General features: G+C 48.1%; 1 protein-coding gene across 3 annotated transcripts in view; it reads right to left on the minus strand.

Annotated features, from left to right (window-relative positions):
• The window catches only part of PIWIL2 (piwi like RNA-mediated gene silencing 2), a 1,855,951-nt gene that overhangs the window by 1,293,346 nt on the left and 543,397 nt on the right, over positions 1 to 19,208 (minus strand). For all 3 annotated transcript variants that reach the window (XM_085633754.1, XM_085633756.1, XM_085633755.1), the window contains one exon: positions 8,807 to 8,931. In XM_085633754.1, the coding sequence (XP_085489880.1) occupies positions 8,807 to 8,931 (125 nt within the window). The remainder of the gene's footprint in view (positions 1 to 8,806; positions 8,932 to 19,208) is intronic.

The raw sequence follows: 19,208 nt of genomic DNA on the forward strand, positions 1-19,208 counted from the left end.
CCTACAAACATTCAGACCCAACACTGGATGGCAGAAGTATGCAAAGTATTTGTATCTACAGCACACATGCCTCGAACAAACAGTATTCCTGAATCAGACATGGCATCTCAGAGCTACTGTTGACCAAACAAACCGCTTTATCATCTAGTGAGTCGGATGTCAAGTCCACAGTGAATGGTGAACTTAGCTGCATCTCTCACATCGGCAACAGCCTGGGAGAGCATGGCTCAGGCCTCCTCCGGAACCATTGCCAGCACATGAACAACTGTGTCCCACAGAGTGTAGGAGTAGCAGCCCAAAAGACATGCATTGATCACTGACTGCAACACCAAGCTGGCAGAAGAAAACATTTTCTTGCCAAAATCATCCTGTTTTTTTTTATTCCCGGTCCGGCGGGGCAGTAGGGAATGCACCAGGGTTTACCTGTGAGGTGGAGGCTTTGACCACCAAGCTCTTCGGGGTGTGATATTCGGTGAGGAAGTTTGGGTCCCCTGGAGTGGGTTGGTGGCTGCGGGCAATAGTCCTGTTCACAGGATCCACCGTCCTGGGTTTGGACCAAGTCCCAAGCAGGACATCAATAAGTGCCTCATTGAAAGGGAGAAACTGTTCTGATGGGAACACACTCCGCTGAAGCACTTATTTCAAGACATTAGTTTTGAGTGCCACCAAGAGCAAACTAAGGTCTAGGACCTCAGCCGCCCTCCGCATCACCATCGCAAAAGAAGCTCCATCCTTTGTAGCCATGGTAGGGGTAGAAAGCATACCAGCATCTGGTGAGGGGTACAGTCCAGAGCTTCACCCAGATCCTCACACCAGTCCATAGGGTCTTCATAAGATTGGCATTCTTCAAGGTCCACTGTCTTCTCCCTAAGATCTAGCCCGTGAGAAAAGGACTCAGGCTCTGGCCTGGAAGCATGGCTCCAGTTGGCACCAGACGCGCCCATCCAGCTCTGTGCTGGAGTCGGGGATGAGGATGGTGCTGACGGCATCGGGAGCATCGGGCTCAGGACTGGCGCTGCGGAAGGTCAGGATGGTACGACCGGCACCAATCCGGGTCAATCTGTGAATCCCTGGGGCCCTACTGGCATCGGAGCTGCCGGTGTGGAGTTAGATGGGGGTCGCTCCACTCCCAGAAACTCGTTAGGTGCAGAGCAGACTCAGGCGCTGGCTCAACTGCAGAGCCAGGACTTGAGTGGTGACGCTTCCTCATCTCGTCAGCCGACGTACAAGAGGAAGTCGAAGCATGCTTCGACTTCTTCTAATGCTTGGACTAACCAGAGTGGTTTGACAAAGACTAACTCTGGCTCCTCGGCCGCTCCTGGGACCTTCCTCTCGACTGGGACCTTGATTGTTGCGGCATCGAGCTGTTAGGAGCTTGAGGGTTCGCTCCCTCAAGGCTTTGGGTGCATGGCGCAGCAGACGAGACAGGCCTTCGGGTTGTGGTCCCGCTCAAGGCAGCAGAGGCAAACAAGATGCAGGTTTGTCACTGACATTTGTCGGTGAAAGGAGCCACATGGCTTGAAGCTGGCCTTTCTAAATGACATTTTCCTGCCACACCAGAAGGATAACCTCAGAAAGGGTTTGATAAAACATCAAAAAAACCTAGTCAAACGACTATGGGGTAAATCTGCACTGACTGGCACGGAAAGTAAAGAACTGACACCAGCGCGACTGGATGGCGCCTATATATGCACAGCAAATGTAATTTCCGGCACGGACGACGCCACGCGGAGCCGAACTATGCCATGTGACGGCAAGCAGTGGTACTGCTCACACAAAATTCCCGGATCCACTCTGATGCCTGGAGATAATTCAACGGTAAGGAATCAGCGGGTAACAGTCTCAATAACATTTCTAGGTACCTAACCTGCACCATGAGGAGCATTTGCCATTGTGCAATTTCAGGGTCAGCTCCAAGTGAACATCAGCTACACAACTGTCATATAAACACACAAACATAAGCAGCTATTCTGGTCTGGAAGATAAACACACACTATTCAGAAATATAAAGGCTTTACTTATTAACAAGAATGAAAATTTTCCTAGCTAACGTAACGGAAAGTTTCAATTCTATTAAGGACTCGGAGGCGAGGATTATGCCTTCTTCCTTCACTTTATTCCACAGCAGCATGAAGGTAAACAAAAGACTACATTTCCCATGAACCACAGGGAAAGAGTAGTCTAAAAACAACATGGTAACAACCAATCAACAGGGAGCATCAACATCCAATCCACAATGAGAGTGTCCCACATAGTCCTTTGCTAGTGTCCTCTCTTCCTCTTTCGGAGCGCGACGACAGCTGACCCGCACTCCTCAAACATCCTGTTTTTGAGCGTCTGAACCTGCAAATAACAGAGATGTATTACTCCAGGAAACGCAAAGGAACCCTGTTACGGAGCAAGGCAGGTTACAGGCATCAGGAAATTGTCAATGAACACTGGAAAACCTCTACTTACTGTCATACGGGGAGGGATCTCCTCCAGGAGTGAAAGGGCGGGATAATCCTCGCCTCAGAGTCCTTAATAGAATTGAAACTTTCCGTTACGTTAGCTAGGAAAATTTTCATTCTATGTCAGGACTGGAGGCGAGGATTATGCTTGTTCAAAGCTTGCCCACAACCAGCTAAACCATATTCAGAACAGGCTTGAAATAGAACCTTTTAAACGTAGAGTCCGAGGACCAATCTGCAGCATTGAGGATATCCTCCAGGCGCGCACCCAGGCCAAACGCCTTCGAAGCCATTGCACCGCGAGCGGAGTGCGCTCCAAAATCCCGAAGGCTTATTCCAGCCTCCTGCATCACCCACCGAACCCACCTGGCAATGGTGGGTGAGGAAACCGCTTTAAAGGGCTTCCGGAGTGCAATGAGCAACTGGCGTTCGCCCGGGGGACGGAATTCTTCCATCATCTCTTCATAAGCTTTTAGGCACCGAACCACACATAACTTAGGCGAGTCCGGGAACGCCGGGTACGAGATTACCCTGGTATGGCACTTAGTACGCCGTAAAAGTGTGAAGGTCACCCCGTTAGGGGTGAACATCCTTCCGGAAATATCCAGAGCCCGCACGTCTGATACTCTCCTGCAAGAGATCAAGCAAAGGAGCATTGCCAATTTTGCTGAAAGCTCCATTCGAGAAAGAAACCGGTTAGGCTGCCAAGAGAGAAAAAGATTAAGGACCAGATTCACGTCCCACAAAGCGGAGTAACGAGGTTCCGGGGGTAACGAGAGCCTCACTCCTCGGAGAAACCTGCAAACCAATGGGTGTTCCCCTATAGGCGTTCCATTAACCGGGGTGTGATCCGACGAAATAGCCGACCTGAAGGTATTAATGGACGGGTAGGCCAAACCCTCAGAAGCTAGTTGGGCCAAAAAATTCACCACTTGAACCACGTCTGCGCCCAAGGGATCGTAACCCCGTCGCATACACCAACTGACCCACCTGTTCCATGCGGACTTGTATCTTTTAACTGTGCTGTCCGCCCAGGCCTTTGAGATGAGGCTCTCAGCCGCTCGCGAAAGTCCCGGGGTTTCCAATCTACCCCGGAAATCCGCCACCCCATGAGAAACAGCGACCCCGCTGACACTAGCGGGTGAAGACCCCCGTCGGGATTCTTGAGAAGAGTGGGAAATTGGGGGAGTAGAATTGGAAAATCCCAAGAAAGTTCCAGAAGAACTGGAAACCACACTTGCAACCTCCACAGGGGAGTGACCATCACCAGGTCCGCTTTCTGCCTGCGAGCCTGCGCCGAAGAGCGCGTGATCATTGCGAACGGAGGAAACTCGTATCCCTGCTCCGCGCTCCAATCCTCCAGGAACGCGTCCGTGGCCGCCGCCGCCAGCGGATCCGGTCTCCAACTGAAAAACCGGGGAATCTGGTGGTCCAACCTGGATGCAAACAGATCCACTGAAAACGGACCCCACAGCTCGTTCAGAGCCACAAAAACGTCCACGTCCAACATCCACATGCTGGAGTCCCGGAAATGGCGGGATTGAAAGTCCGCCTCTAGATTGTCCCTGCCGGGGAGATACTCTGCCGTGACTGAGATCTGGCTGTCCAGGCAGTATTGCCAAAAACTTGCCGCTAGATCCGAGAGAGCCTTGGACCTGGTTCCCCCCAGGTGGTTCACATATCTGACTGCGGAAATGTTGTCCATTTTCAGCAGAACACACGACCGCACCAAATCCTTCGTCCAGCACCGTACGGCAAACGAACCTGCCAAAAGTTCCAGACAATTTATGTGTAATTTCTGTTCGTCTGGAGACCACAAACCTCCTGTGGTTAACTCCCCGCAGCGTGCACCCCAGCCCAACCGGCTGGCGTCTGATTCGATTATCAGATCCGGGGCGGACCCGAAAATCGCTCGCCCCTTCCAGGCCTCCATATGGTCCAGCCACCACTGGATCTCGGCACTCACCTCTGGGGTGAGAGCCACCGTGTGCGAATAAGGGAAACCTTTGCGTAGAAAGTAAGCCTTTAGGCGCTGTAAAGCCCGGTAATGAAGCGGGCCTGGAAATATGGCCTGAATGGAGGCCGACAGAAGACCGACCACGCGGGCGAGCTGACGAAGGGAGAGTCTCTGCCTGGCCAAGACGCGACGCAACTCGTGCCTGATCTTGGAGATCTTTTTGGCCGGAAGGCTGAGAGTGGAAGAGGGCGAGTCCATCACGAAACCCAGAAAGGTAAGCGACTGGGTCGGATGTAAGAGAGACTTGTTCTGGTTGATGACAAACCCGAGACCTTGAAGGAGGTCCACCGTCATCTGGAGATGGACTTCCAGATGACGCGGGCAAGAGGCCATCAAAAGGAGGTCGTCCAGGTACACGATCATCCTGATCCCTCTTGCCCTCAAATACTCCACCACCGGTTTGAGGACCTTGGTGAAGCACCACGGGGCGGACGAGAGGCCGAACGGGAGGGAAGCAAACTCGTAAACCTGGTCGCGCCAGGAGAACTGGAGAAACCGCCTGTGCGGAGGGAAAATCGGGATCACTAGGTAGGCGTCCTTGAGATCTAGGCGCACCATATAATCGCAGGGTCGTAAAACATCCCTCAGGAGGTGGATCCCCTCCATTTTGAAATGGCGATAAACCAGCCATTCGTTGAACTCGCTTAAATTGATGACGGGCCGCTTGCCGCCGTCTGCTTTGTCCACTAAGAAGATATTGCTTAAAAAACCTCTGGAATGGCGGATGGCGGGAAGAATGGCGCCCTTTTGGAGGAGGGGTGCGACCTCTTCGTCCACTAGGGCGACGTCCGGAGCCGAAAACTGGATGGGACGGGGACTTGACCGTTGAACCGGGGACCCTGTAAATTCTATATGGAACCCCCTCATTGTTTGGAGAACCCAAGCATCGTGAATCAGGGACAACCAAGCCTGAAAATGACTTCGCAACCGTCCCCCTATCTGAGATGGGGAAAAAATGAGAAGACTCACCGGAGTTGGAGGCGGTGGAGCCACCGCGGAATCCTCTTCCTTTGCCTCTGCGGCCTCTGGTAGGGTAGAAGTTCCCAAATCGTGACTGGTCCTGCGCCTGACCGGAGCCTCTCTGGTTACCCTGCTGGTGACCTCGTCCGGCCGAGCGGCCCCTGCCTCGACCGGCCCCGCGAAAAACACGGGGAAAGACCTTCTTGATGGTGGATTGAGCTCTGTCGAGGGAAGTGAAGGTATACACGAACTTGCCCAGCTCCTTCACGAAAGGCTCACCAAACAGGCCACCCTGAGCCACGGCGCCAGCCTCGGAATCCGCCAGGTCCCCTAGTTTGGGATCTATCTTTATGAGCAGGGATCTGCGGCGCTCGGTAGAAAGAGCGCAGTTGGCATTGCCCAGAAAAATGACCACCCTCTGAGCCCAATTGGAGAGGGTTTCTGGGGAAATAATAGAGCCTGACTCCTTGGCCTCTTCAGCCATATCTAAAATCTTGGTAGCCGGCCCTAAGGCGTCCAGGAGCTTGTCCTGGCATGCCCGCCAGGACCCATCAATCCCTTTTTTGGGGTCTCGGATGAATTTTTGTAAAAAGGTGAACATCCTGGAGTCAACCTCGGGGGTGAGAGCTACATTACCCTCCAGCGAGGGCCGAGGGCACTCCGCCCGCAAGCAATTACGGGCTTCCTTTTCTAGGGGTCGACGGATGTGCTCCGCCACATAAGCCGCCACCTTATCCCCGGGAACCCACTCCGAAGAGCGGGGATGAATGATTTCGTTTGGATCCAACATGTCTGAGGTAATCGAGGGAACAGTAGGGTGAGCAGGAAGCCACGGCCTGGAAGGGCCGGGATCTGAGTCTGGATCGCCTGACGTGCCCTGACCCACATCCCTAGGGGCAGGAGGGGGAAGGGGGGGAAACAACCCTAGGTTGGACTGTCTGGTTGTCTAGGAAAGCTTGTCGCAACCGCTCAAAAGCGTCGCCATCCACTCCAGGCACCCGAGGGCGCTTACTCGGAGGGGAACCTGTGAGAAGGGGAACCGAGGGAGTAGGCAGGGCAGCATGGGAACCCATGCGGTGTTCCAGGCGAGAAAACGCTTCATTTATTTGGCGCGACAGCCTATCTTCCAGGGGGGAAATAACCTGACCCACGGCCTGATAAATAGAGGAATCTACAGCCTCATAAAATGCATCCTCCCAGGGCAGCTCCGCAAGAGGGTTTTCCTCTTCCGGGAATTCGTCGTAGTACTCCATGAGCCCAGCAAGCGGAGTAGCAGTTTAATAGCCCGTGACCAGGCCTTGGACCAGAGGCTGGGTGTCAGCCAATTCAGATGCGCAGCTAAAGAGCCGCAATCACAGGGAGACGAGCCCCCAGGGACCACTGCTGGCAACAAGATTATAAAGTACACACCCCACTGCCAAGGGATGCTCACTGGTCTGGACTGGGTCCCCTTTAAGAATCCCTGAGCAGGGAAAAAATACGAGACCTCTAACGAGGCGTTTTGTGAGCCAAATACTAGACTCTGTCCACCAACAGCTCTTTGAGCGAACAGAGCGTACTGTACGAAATACGGCCGATCGCGGGTTAACTTTACCGCTGATCGCCCGTACAGACCCCCAAGCGGGCGTATATCTCAGACCGGGCTCCTCGGGACTGGCGCGCGCGACGTTTGAATTCTCTGAAGAGAATCAAACCAGCGACGCGCGTCCCGTGACCCCCAGCGCCCTCTAGAGGCGGGAGGACCAAGAGCGAGCCAGCGAAGCGCCGCGTAGGGACGAGGAGAACCTCGACCCCGCGGCGTACAAACAACCAACGCGCTGAACCGCAGTATGACGAAAACTCAAGAAAATACGAGGAGAAAACCAACGCTAAAGCGCAACCACTACATTTGAAATACAGAAATTCCTCCCAACAACCGCAATAAAGTTATGGCAATAACGAAAGCATCTACATGAAACAACTGTCACATCAAACGCTAGCATTGAATTATGATCATAACCCTTTAAGCACTATACAGAAAAAGAACTAAAGGGTACTTATCTTGCTGCGGAGCAGCGAAGAAAGAGGAAGAGAGGACACTAGCAAAGGACTATGTGGGACACTCTCATCGTGGATTGGACGTTGAAGCTCCCTGTTGATTGGTTGTTACCATGTTGTTTTTAGACTACTCTTTCCCTGTGGTTCATGGGAAATGTAGTCTTTTGTTTACCTTCATGCTGCTGTGGAATAAAGTGAAGGAAGAAGGCATAATCCTCGCCTCCAGTCCTGACATAGAATCTAAAAGCTAATTTCTGACACTGCCTATGTTTTTTACCATGGAGCTCATTGTCTGAGGAAAACATGCATTGTTCGTAAAGTGCAGTCTGGATTGTGGAGTAACTTTGTAGCTGAAAAAGTGTGCAAATAAATGAAAGCAATACTATTTTGTTTTCTAAATTACACAAAAAGCTCGGCTAAAGTATTTTCCAGTTCAGGTTTACATCCTTTGTTTTAATCAGAGAAAAGTTATATTTGTTTCTCTACAAACACTTTCAATAGAATTTCAGTTGACAGTAATGAGCTTATCTCAAAATGTAACACGGTTTGCATGTTGAGCATAGAGTCTTCCTTACCAAGTTAATTCTACTCAATTATTAACTCTTAAGTTGCGAATTTTAATGTGCAATGGACATTATATGTTACTTTGTGCAGTTAAGTAGATGCTGTGTATGAAAGTAAAAATGTGTAACATTGTTTACTTAAGAAATTATGATGGCGTATTAATAGCATATGGTCTGTCTGTGTCAAGCGCATATTGTTTTATTATTTTAACTAACATTTACATTTGAAGTGCTGACTTTTAAGAAACTGCGTTGTAGCTAGAGCTCTCTAAGATTCTTCATACATATATTGCGAGTAACTGAAGTGAAACTTGAGAACTTTAGATCTGGTCTTCATTGCTGTCTAGTTATTTCAATAAGCAGGTTCATCTAAATTACGGAGACTTTGTGAGTACGTCTGGTAGTGCTTGCAAAATGAAGATGTCACCTCTTCGGGAAGAGTGGATCCTGGAAACCCAAATGGTAAAGAGGACCTGATGCGGAATGCAAAAAGGAGTTTAACACCTCATCTCTTTGCATGATCCGAGTCAAAAATCAAATCATTGGTGTGTTAGTACAATACAAAGGGAACACCTTTTCATTATACCACGTGTCTGCGTGCAACGTTGTCCCATGAAAAGCATTAAAGCACAATAGTCTATTTGATATTCACATAATGGGCAGCAAATACACCCAGCTACTGTAGTTATGAGAGTGCATGCTGCAATCTCCCTAGGACTGCCAAATCGGTCATGCATGCCGGAATCCCTTCTCCAAACAAAAGACGTGCATGGCCTTACCGTCTGAAGACAACATTGTAGAAAGGGATACACAGATCAGACGTAGGCTCCAGGATCTTTGTCATCTGGATCTTGATGTTTATCTCTGTGTCATCAGTTCGACGCTGACTCTTCAAATTAACGGTCTGTGCACAAGGATAAAAAGAACTACTTCATGTTAAGTCTAAAGCACAGACTTGACTCTACAACCGTGTTTATGTAGCCCTATCTACAGGACACGAGAAACTGCTATGGTACCAAGAACTACTATGCAAGTCAAAGACCCAACGTGTTTTGGAGACTGATTCTGCATTGTAATGAAGATGCAAGCTCACAGCCCAAGTGTTGTACAGCATTTAAACCTTGATTGCAGATTCTAGTGAAGAACAGATGAAAGGGTAAATCTTTGCTTGTTATAATGGAAGAAACATACAAGCTCACCTGTCATAAAATTGCCATGTTTGAACTGCCACTTTTTGTGGCATTTGCATCAATAAATAAACAGCAATGCATTGCATACTTATAGTCGACACAAAGATCACCCAGGAACCCTCCAACTTATAACTCCACTGATAACCCTATGCATTTTATCATTAAGAACAATATATTTCCTGGAAGGACAAAAAACGTAGGCCCCATAAATTAAAAATCACATCCATCAGTTTAGGTTTTGCTAAAAATCAAAATGACTTACGAAATCTTGTGCGAACGACAATGGAGTGTAATGTCAGAATATCATTTGTGTCAGTATCTAAAGAAAGGTTGCAGAGACAAACTACTGATCTGTATAGAGGGGTATAATGCTGGACATAAAAAGTGTGTTTTGTACCAAGGGAAGATCAACTACATCCTATGTGTGAGGGTAAAAAGAAGTTGCTTCCTGCAATGTCTCTTATACCTACAACCCACTGCTCCTCATTTTTTACTTGTGCAACATCCTCAACAAACTAGAGTACTTTGCAGAGGAGAAAATGAAAGAAACATTGTGCCCACACCCTGCCATCCACCAGGTCTTATCTTGAATTTGTATATGTCCTGTAAATTTCTCAGTCTACCAGACCACATAAGTGTTAATGATTAAGCCGGTAAAAGAGTCGGAGACAAGAAGTTGGTCTGCTTAAATAGGAGAATGAATTACTAAAGTATGTAAAATTAAGTTACTGAGATTAACTGTAGCTCTTCAGTGTTCATAACTAACTGATATTCCATCCACCATAGTATAAGAGTGACTTTCATTATATTTGCACCAGCGGCGGCTCCTCCTCCGCTATGGTGTCGCCCCAACTGCTCGCAGGGGAGAAAAAAAGTACAAATAAAATGATAACTTTGTTATTATCATTTTATTTTTCTTTGTTACGGAGCTGGGTTGGGGGGGGGGGGGGGGGGGGCTGAGATCACAGGAGGAGCACTGGTTTGCACGCCCCAGGTGCATGATTGCTTGGCCGGCCATCTTGAGACAGCCAAACAGTTTTGCGTACTTTGCATCTTCCCCACCAGGTTGTAATGCACACCCTGGTGAGGAACCTGTACAGTCTCCCTGTCCGCGTCTCTTGTGAGTGGCTCTGGGGAGCCTGGGTGCTTCCTGGTTCAGACCTCGCTAAGAAAAGCGGCAACGGAGAGACAGCGTTTGTTTAAAAGGGAATTTTTTTTTTTGTTTGTTTTTGTTGTTTTTCAATCTCCCCGCCACCCTCGTGCCCTGCCTGCCGCCACTTATTCACACACTAGTAGCCCATTCACTACTTTCAGATTTTTTCTCTTTGAGTCGTGGAGTAGCAGGGCATCAAAGCCTCACAACCAGAACTAACCTAAACTCCATCAGATAGCACACTGTGCTGTTGTAGGTTCCCTCTTCTGGGAGGCTGGGTGGGACGAATATAAAAAACGGTGAAGAGAAGTAGGTGACTTACCTCTAACTGGGATTCTCAATCACCAATATGTTTTGTAGATTTACATGGTCATTGAATGTTCCGATATACCAGGCTGAAAAATTCTTGCTAAATATGTATATTGCACATGACAAATGGAACCTTATTCAAATACCATTTTATATTAATTCTGAGAAGGTGCAAATCTTGTGAAATATACCTGTTCTGGACAGCTGTGAGGACTGAGTGCTACACGATAAAAAGATCCCAATGTTGGTGTTGCAATATAACCTTTTCTGCTTGGTGTACAGGAAGGTTTTTTAACTCTTTACTGGATAGCATATTGTGGAGTTTAGTAGCCTCAATTCAGTGTCATTGTGCAAGCCATATCCCCCATAAAATTAAGGTGAAGTTGGCTACACCTGATTGGCTTAATTGATTTCCAGTAAAGGTAACGCAGTTCAGGAAAGGTACCAGTAGTGTGGAAGATAATAATTCATGGGCTGTAGTATTTGCCTATACCACCCATGTGTATGACCAAATGAGCATCACCCAGAAACACCACTATGGCCTGGATGTAAGTTATGTGATACACTGCAGTAACATATGTCACAGAAAATTGCTTTGCTCTTGTAGTCAAATCGACTTTGATTCTTTATTTAAGTAACCTTGATCCTTTGAGATCAGGTGTTGGCCAATGCCGAAATCCGCACTACCTCTCAGTGAGTTGTCATTAACCGGTGTAAAAAGGCCCCGCTGGTGTTCTGCACCAGGGAGAGTCCTTTATTTTATTTTTAGCTCGGGAAAGAGCTTTTCGAGCAGCATGTTTGTTTTTTTTAATTGCACCTACTATTGCCATCATTGCAGTAAACTTGAAAGCAAAATGAGCATTTCACTGAATCAGTTCTCGGGGGTATAGGTCAGCTACCTGAGAACTGATTCTCTTGGAGGAGGCATCCTTGGAAAGGGGTCTACGCAATCAAAAAAGATGGTCCCTGACAGTAATTTTATGGAGAAGAAACCAGGGAAGGCCTAGGTCACAACTAACAGAAAACACAAAACGTATCCAATAACTTCAAAAAGAGACAGTGCATCTCCAAAACCATAAGTCAGATCAATTGATTTTGTATTTTATTCACCATCAGTAACAAACATTATTCCTTGTAGTGTACAAATACAGCTAATATTATTTATATTTACATTATATACGGCAATTGTTTACGCAAGCTCCACAATGAAGACAAATTAAACAAAGAACGAACCTACATGAAAAAAACTATACATGGATTTTACAATAACAGAAATCCAACAATACACTCACACTAAGACATACTACAAGAATACATATTTTAAAAAAAGAACATGATTAAAACACACAATTGTATGATAATTTGTTTCCCTTTTTTACATATTAAGATTAAAATATTTCAACTGATTGTATAATTGTTTAAGTTAATGTACACAGATAATTGCTCAATGCAACTGACAGAGAAAGATGCGCCGACGCGTGTTTCGCTACATCTACTCCAAAAGTATGGGGGAACAATGAGGGCGTTGTCTGTATTCAGAGTTCAGTGGCATCAGCCATCTGACGTGAGTAGGTAGACAAGAGAAATCTTTAAGGAGCGCGCAATTATATTTGGGAACTGATCTAGTTGCATATAAAGGCTTCAACAAAGGTAATAGTATCTATATCGTAGGTATTTGCGGTCAGAGATGTAGCACCACATGTCAGGACAGGGTCCAGTATGGGCAAATAGGATTGAGCAAACTAAATGCAAAACCTCACAAATTGTTCCAACAAAAGGGAAATCCAGAATATGGCTCAGTCCCAATAGGGAGATCAGAATATTAAGAGAGGGGAAAAGCCTTCTGAAAAATGGGTTTCTCGAAAAGTGAGACCAGATTCAAGGTCTCCATGCAAGATTAAAAAAACAACAATCCAAAAATGAAAAATCCATGATAAATTAAATATCTCGGTTGGCAGCGAGTCAGCTGGTCAATCTCCCCTTTCGAATGGTACCTCTGCCTAGTGACTCCTCACTTGGAGATGGCCACAAGAGCGATCCCCAAGCAGTGATCCAACGACTAGGCACCAGGGATAGGGGAAGCGGTTTACCCCCTATAAAATCTGAGCTATTTTTGGCAGATTTTTTACTCTATTGTGGCTGCATAAGGCCTGTAAAGAGGTAACTGAGAACAGTGTTCCTTATCAAGTTCAAAACTTAATCTTGCAGTTGATTTTTTAAAGAAAAACTTCAATGTTGCCGGTCACCAAAACTGCAAAAGATTGATGAAGCATTGAAAATGACCCAAGATTTTCTTTAAAAGAAGACGGACTTAAAGGGCACATAAACCCATGGATACCAGTTACACCTTTTTATCCCATACTCACACCTCATATTCCAGAATAATTACATATTCATTCCTCGCGCATATGCTCACAGAGTACCGGCTATATAGGAAAAACAATGGTTCCTGTGGAATAATATACTATGAGGTTATGATACATAAGCACAATCGCGATATAGAGGGTTAAGATAATGGCAGACCGCGAAGGAACCACTAACACACCGATTACAGTGTAGTATATTTTATGGATTTTTTAAACAATAAAGTTAGGAGTAAACATTATACAGCAAAACAACATTTGTGCATAGTGTCCCAAGTGACAAAGGGAACCTAAACCTAAGTGACAATGTGAATATTAAATACAAGGTTTCCACAGCTTGTACAAGTCGACCATTATCATAATAATTCAATGTGACCAGCAGCTATATACAGTGATATGTGCTGGGGAAATGATTCGCTTCTTCTATAGGTCGACGGCGTTTCGACCCTCAAAACAATGTGGGGGCTCTTCAGGACTATTGATGATGGGACATCTAAATGGGATTGAAATAAAAATTGAGCATAAGGCCCATATACCAGCACAAATGCAAAAAATAGGAAAAATAAATAGAATAAGGCCGTTGGATAAAAGGTACCTGAATATATGGTTGCGCAGCCTTGTGAAAATGATGTGCCACACGTGAAGAAAAGAGGAAAAAGGTTTACTCACATGAGGACCCCGTCCGGGTACTGTGATTGTGAGAAAAGAAGTAAAGAAGAATGATGCAATTACTGATAGTTGGACAATCCGCTATGTATAATCAATTACAAGTTTCACAGAGGTTCTTACCTCAATGTGAGGACAAGCTGTCAATCCAATGGGGTATGTAGATGGGCCAGAGGGGCTCAATTAATTATACGCCACAGCCTTAGCGTTGTATAATCCCTTTGTGGATTAACAGTGACAATGCACTGAGAGAATTTCTGAAAATTAAAAATAATGAAGGGGCCACATTACTGAATTAAGGGATGAGCGCAAGGGCTAAGCGGCCTGTATGTGCCAATTCTTACCTCGGTAGAAGAATGGAAAAGCGGGACAGCGCTCCGCGTGTAGATTCAGAAAAAGCTGCGTCAGTAAGCTTGATCAGGTACAATGACAGAGATCCTCATCCAGAGAGGATTGTTATATACAGGGTTTCCTGCTCGTTTTGCCAAGGGAAACCGGCAGACCTAACTAGGGAAAACCGCAGCACCGAGCAATCCGGTGTTCCGTTTCCGTGATCGGTAAAGGGCGAAAAAATACCTCAGTGGGAGGTGAAGAGATAGAATGTGTGGCACAAAGGTGGGGCTGTTGCACTAATGACAGTGGTGAATTCTATGTCAGGAGCGGAGGCTTCTGATTAGGCTGTATCTTTCTCCATTTATTACTCCAGCAGCTACATTTCCAATGGACACAGGGAAAATGAAAACCGAAAATGTCCCAAACAGTAACAACCAATCCTATATCAGGACGCCTCATATCCTCCCCTGCGGGCGCTCTATCCTCCTCTTTCTTCGCTGCTCCAGCAGCATACAGATGAGTGTTTTTTTCCTTCTTTCTAATTTCGACCGTTTATGTAGTAATTTTAATGTTTAATGGCCTACACGGCATTGCGTTATGATGGAAGTGCTTAGCGATTGCTGAAATATTCAAATTGCCCGCTTCATTTTAAGTTTACGGCGGGAGCGTCTCTCCGCTCCTTCGCGGTAACGGCATTCGCCTCAGGCTCTTGGCGTGGTGCGGCCTCCCGGCGCTAGGGGACCACGCGCCTGCTCGCTCACGCTCCTTGGAGAGCTTTACCCCCCGGCGGCCGCGAGTTGTCTAGTTCCGCTCTAACGATTATGGCGGTTCAGATGGACTCGCGCGGGGGAGGATCGTTTCTTTGATTGTGAGCGTTTGGGCTGATTTTCTTGTAAAGAGCCCCTGCCTGGAGCCTTAACACCCACGTTGCGGGTAAGACAAATTTTATTAAATGGACCGGCCCAGGCAGGATTCAATTACATTAACCTCGGAATACAGAGGGTGATTGGTCCCAGAATCATGGTAATTAATCCCATTTACGTGTGGGCTGATTGATTAAGGGATCTGCCCTTTATTCCTTCCCCTAATTTAGTCTGTTTAGACGCCTGCAACTGTTTCCTCATGGAGTATGACAAATATTATGAAGAGGAGGAAGAGGTCATGTACCTACCGGTCGATGACCATTTTTGTCAAGTTATGGACTCCTCTATATTTAAAGCAGTGTCCCAGGTGGTTGCGCCACTGGAGAAGAAAAAATACCTAATTCAAGCACAGAGGGAAGATCTCTCGGGCATACATCTCCCCTACCTCCAGGCCAACCCTCCGCTAGTGCGGTAATTCCCAAACAGAATCGTTCTGAGACCGCGGGGTGGATTTGGACGCCTTTTCGCGCCTAAAGAAAGCGTTGCCGGAAACCAAGACTACTGTACCCCCTAGTACTCCGGAGGAGAGTCCGACTGGCCACTCTGCGGTTCCTGAGGTTCCTGATGATGTAGCTACACTGGATCCAGACAACTCCCCTCAGACTTCTGATGGGGATGGGGTGTCGGAGCGTCCATGGTGCCCATCTCACCCTGAACAGTCAACATCTTCAGCCCTCAGTGCAGGCATGCTCAACCCCGACAAGCTGTTGCATCCTCGATCGTCGCAATGGGTTCCAGCCCCCAAGGTGGCGGCCTACATAACGGCCAGATTACGTAAACCCATGGATCAGGAGGTGCGTAGCTGCTTGCGGGCGGAGTGCCCGCGTCCTACCCTGGAGGGTAAGGTCGCAGTTACACCGGAAATAGATCCCAAGATGACCACCTTCTTGTCCAAGTTTGTAAGAGACCCCAAAAAAGGTATTGATCGCTCGTGGAGGGCGTGCCAAGATAAACTCTTTGACACGGCGGGGCCTTTGGCGAAAATTTTAGACATGGCTGAGGACGCCAAGGCCTCAGGCACTCTGATTTCCCCTGACACACTCTCCGGTTGGGCTCAGAGAGCTATTATATTTCTGGGGAATGCTAATGTGGCAATCTCTACTGAGTGACGCGGGTCCATACTCATTAAAATTGACCCCAAGCTAGGGGAGCTAGCCACTTCTGAAGTAGGCCCAATTGCGGAGGGTAATCTCTTCGGAGATCCCTTCGTCAAGGAATTTGGCAAGTTCGTTAATACGTTTAACTCCTTGGATAAAGCCCAAACGTCAATCAAGCGCATTTTTTACCCGCGTGTTTTTGGCGCAGCCGGTCATGGCAGGGGGTGCTCGGCCGGCCGACCCTACAGTAGAGCCTCCTACAAACAAGGCGAATCCCACAGAGGGCAGTATCAAGATCCAGACAAGTTCGGGAACTTCTACCCGACTAGAAGTTTCCCCCGTCGCCGCAGAGGAGACAGTGGTCACAACAATCAAAGAGGTGAGAGTTCAGCCTGCGAGGGGTGTGAGGTTGGGGGGCAGACTCCAAGGTTTTCTTCACAATTGGTCTTTGCTTACCTCCGACGCTTGGGGTTTGCAAACTGTAAGAGGGTTTCAAATCAAGTACTCAGACATGCCCATGCAGTCCCTTCGACCCAGACCTTTAGCCTTTACTCGGGCTCAGAGTGTATTGTTAGACAACGAAATATCAGACCTACTGAGGAAAGGTGCAATTACTCCCTCCAATCTACCCCCCGGGGGTTCCTCAGCAACATTTTCTTAGTAGAGAAGCAGGATGGGGGCTATCGTCCCGTGATAAATCTAAAGGAATTCAACGGGTGGCTCACTTACCGCCACTTCAAGATGGAGGACATTCACCTCCTGCGGGATCTGCTGCAGGAAGGAGACTGGATGGCCCGCATGGATCTGAAGGATGCCTACCTTACGATCCCAATTTTTGCCTCTCACAGACGTTTTCTTCAGTTTCAGTGGGGCTCGCAGATCTTCGAGTTCACCCTCTTCCTTTCGGGCTGTCTTCCGCTCCGTGGTGCTTCACCAAGGTGATGAAACCAGTGGTGGAGCGCCTCCGATCGGAGGGCATCCGGTTGATAATTTATCTGGACGACATACTCATCATGAGTCAATGTCCGCAGAAGTTGGTGGCCCACCTACAACGTGCGGTGTCCCTCTTGGAGTCGCTGGGGTTTGTCATCAACAAGGCCAAATCAGACCTTCTCCCTTCACAGTGGATGCAGTTTCTGGGCTTCATGATAGACTCAGTGTCCCTGCCCTCTCGGAAGTTGTCCAAAATCAGACACGAGCTGAGGCGCACTCTCGCGAGGCCGACAATTTTGCTACGGCACTTGGCCAGAGTGGTAGGCCTTCTGTTGTCATCCATTCAGGCGATATTCCGGGTCCCCTACACTACAGGGCCCTTCAGTGTCTCAAAACCTTCCACTTGCGCAAAGATCTCACCTATTCTCAGGTCGTACTTCTCACAGAGGAGGCCAGAACCGAGTTGCAATGGTGGGTCGAGCATATGGAGGCATGGAACGGCAGAGCGATATTCAGTTCCAAGCTGGATCTCGTAATCGAGTCCGATGCCAGGGGCTCGGGCTGGGGCGCTCGTTGCGGCGAAGTTTCTACAGGCGGACGATGGTCCTCTTCAGCAACAGCCCTGCACATCAACTGCTTGGAGTTGATGGCGGGTTCGTTTGCAGTGAAGTGTTGGACGAGGGACAAGGTCCAAAGTTGTGTTCTACTCAAGATGGACGATGTGGCAGCGGTGCGCTACATCAACCATCTTGGAGGGACTCGGTCCAAAGCATTATCCAATCTAGCCCGCGATCTCTGGGAATATTGTCTGTCCAACCAGATATCCCTGTCGGCGGAACACCTTCTGGGATCGTCCAACCAGGTGGCAGATTGGTGCTCTCGCCAGTGGAAGGACACCAGCCTATGGCAACTTCAACCCAGTGTTTTCAGAGAAATCCAGGCCCGATGGGGTCCGTTCTCAGTGGACCTCTTCGCCTCTCGACTCGACGCCCCAACTGAAACGATATTACAGTTGGCGGCCGGATCCGGAAGCATTGGCAGTGGATTTGTTTCTTCAGGATAGGAGCATCGAACGGGGGTATGCGTTTCCCCCTTTGCAATGAACATGAGGTTGTCAACCCAGGTGAGGAGACAACAGGCGGATCTAGTGGTGATTACCCCAATATGGAGATCGCAAGCCTGGTTTCCGGTTCGGATGGAACTTACCTGGGATTTTCCAATCCCTCTACCCCTCAGTCCCGATCTCCTCAAGGATCCTCAGGGGAATCCTCACCACCTTCTGACCACAGGCAGTCTACGTCTGATGGCCTGGCGGGTTACAGGCAATGCTGGAAAGTCCCAGGCCTTTCAGAAGACGCTGCCATGTTGCTCGCTAAATCCTGGGCTGACAGCACCAATAAGAGATATCGTTCAGCTTGGTCACGATGGGGCAGTTGGTGTCTGCAACAACCATTGGATCCGGTGGGGGCGGACGTTGTCCACGTCCTTAACTTCTTAGCCTCCCTGACAAAGGAGGGATTGGCTTATAGGTCAATTAATACCTTTCGTTCAGCGATCTCGGCGGGCCATGCTCCACTGGACAATCGCCCGGTTGGGGAACATCCTTTAGTGTGTAAATTGTTGAGGGGTATCAGACTGTCGACCCCTCTGGAGCCACGTTACTCAGTCTTTTTTTTTTTTTGTCCTCATCTCACCTATAAACTGCTAGCAGGACGTAACCGGTCAGTTTTAATAATGGGGCGCCCTCCGACCGCCTGCAATTGTTTAGGTTATCCAACCAATCCCCTTTTGTCGTCCGGGATTTAGGTGTTAATCATAGGACCATGGTATTTATCGACCCTTAGCAACTGCAGAATGGAATCAACAGAGTCTCAGTTCCTGGCCCAGACGAACAAAGGGTGCCCAGAGTGTAGGAAGGCTAGGGCTGGAACTCATAACATCTAACCGGGCCATAGCCAGTGCTGATTTTAACCAGTCTTCTACTTTCGGGGGGAGGGGGTCTTTCCACCTGAAACATATCTCCCTTCGGGCCAGCAAAATCAAACATAATAACAGCCCTCTGAGTGGTTGAGCCAAACCGGCAGTGGACACCTGGTCGTTGGCAAAAAAGATCAGAGAGCCGTTCAACACGATATCTATTCCGAAGGTCATACATAAGTATCTGCACACCCCTTCCCAGTATTTTCCTAATTCAGCGCATTCAAAAAAGATGTG

The sequence above is a fragment of the Triturus cristatus genome, chromosome 11, assembly GCF_964204655.1.
Source record: "Triturus cristatus chromosome 11, aTriCri1.1, whole genome shotgun sequence".
NCBI lineage: Eukaryota > Metazoa > Chordata > Amphibia > Caudata > Salamandridae > Triturus > Triturus cristatus.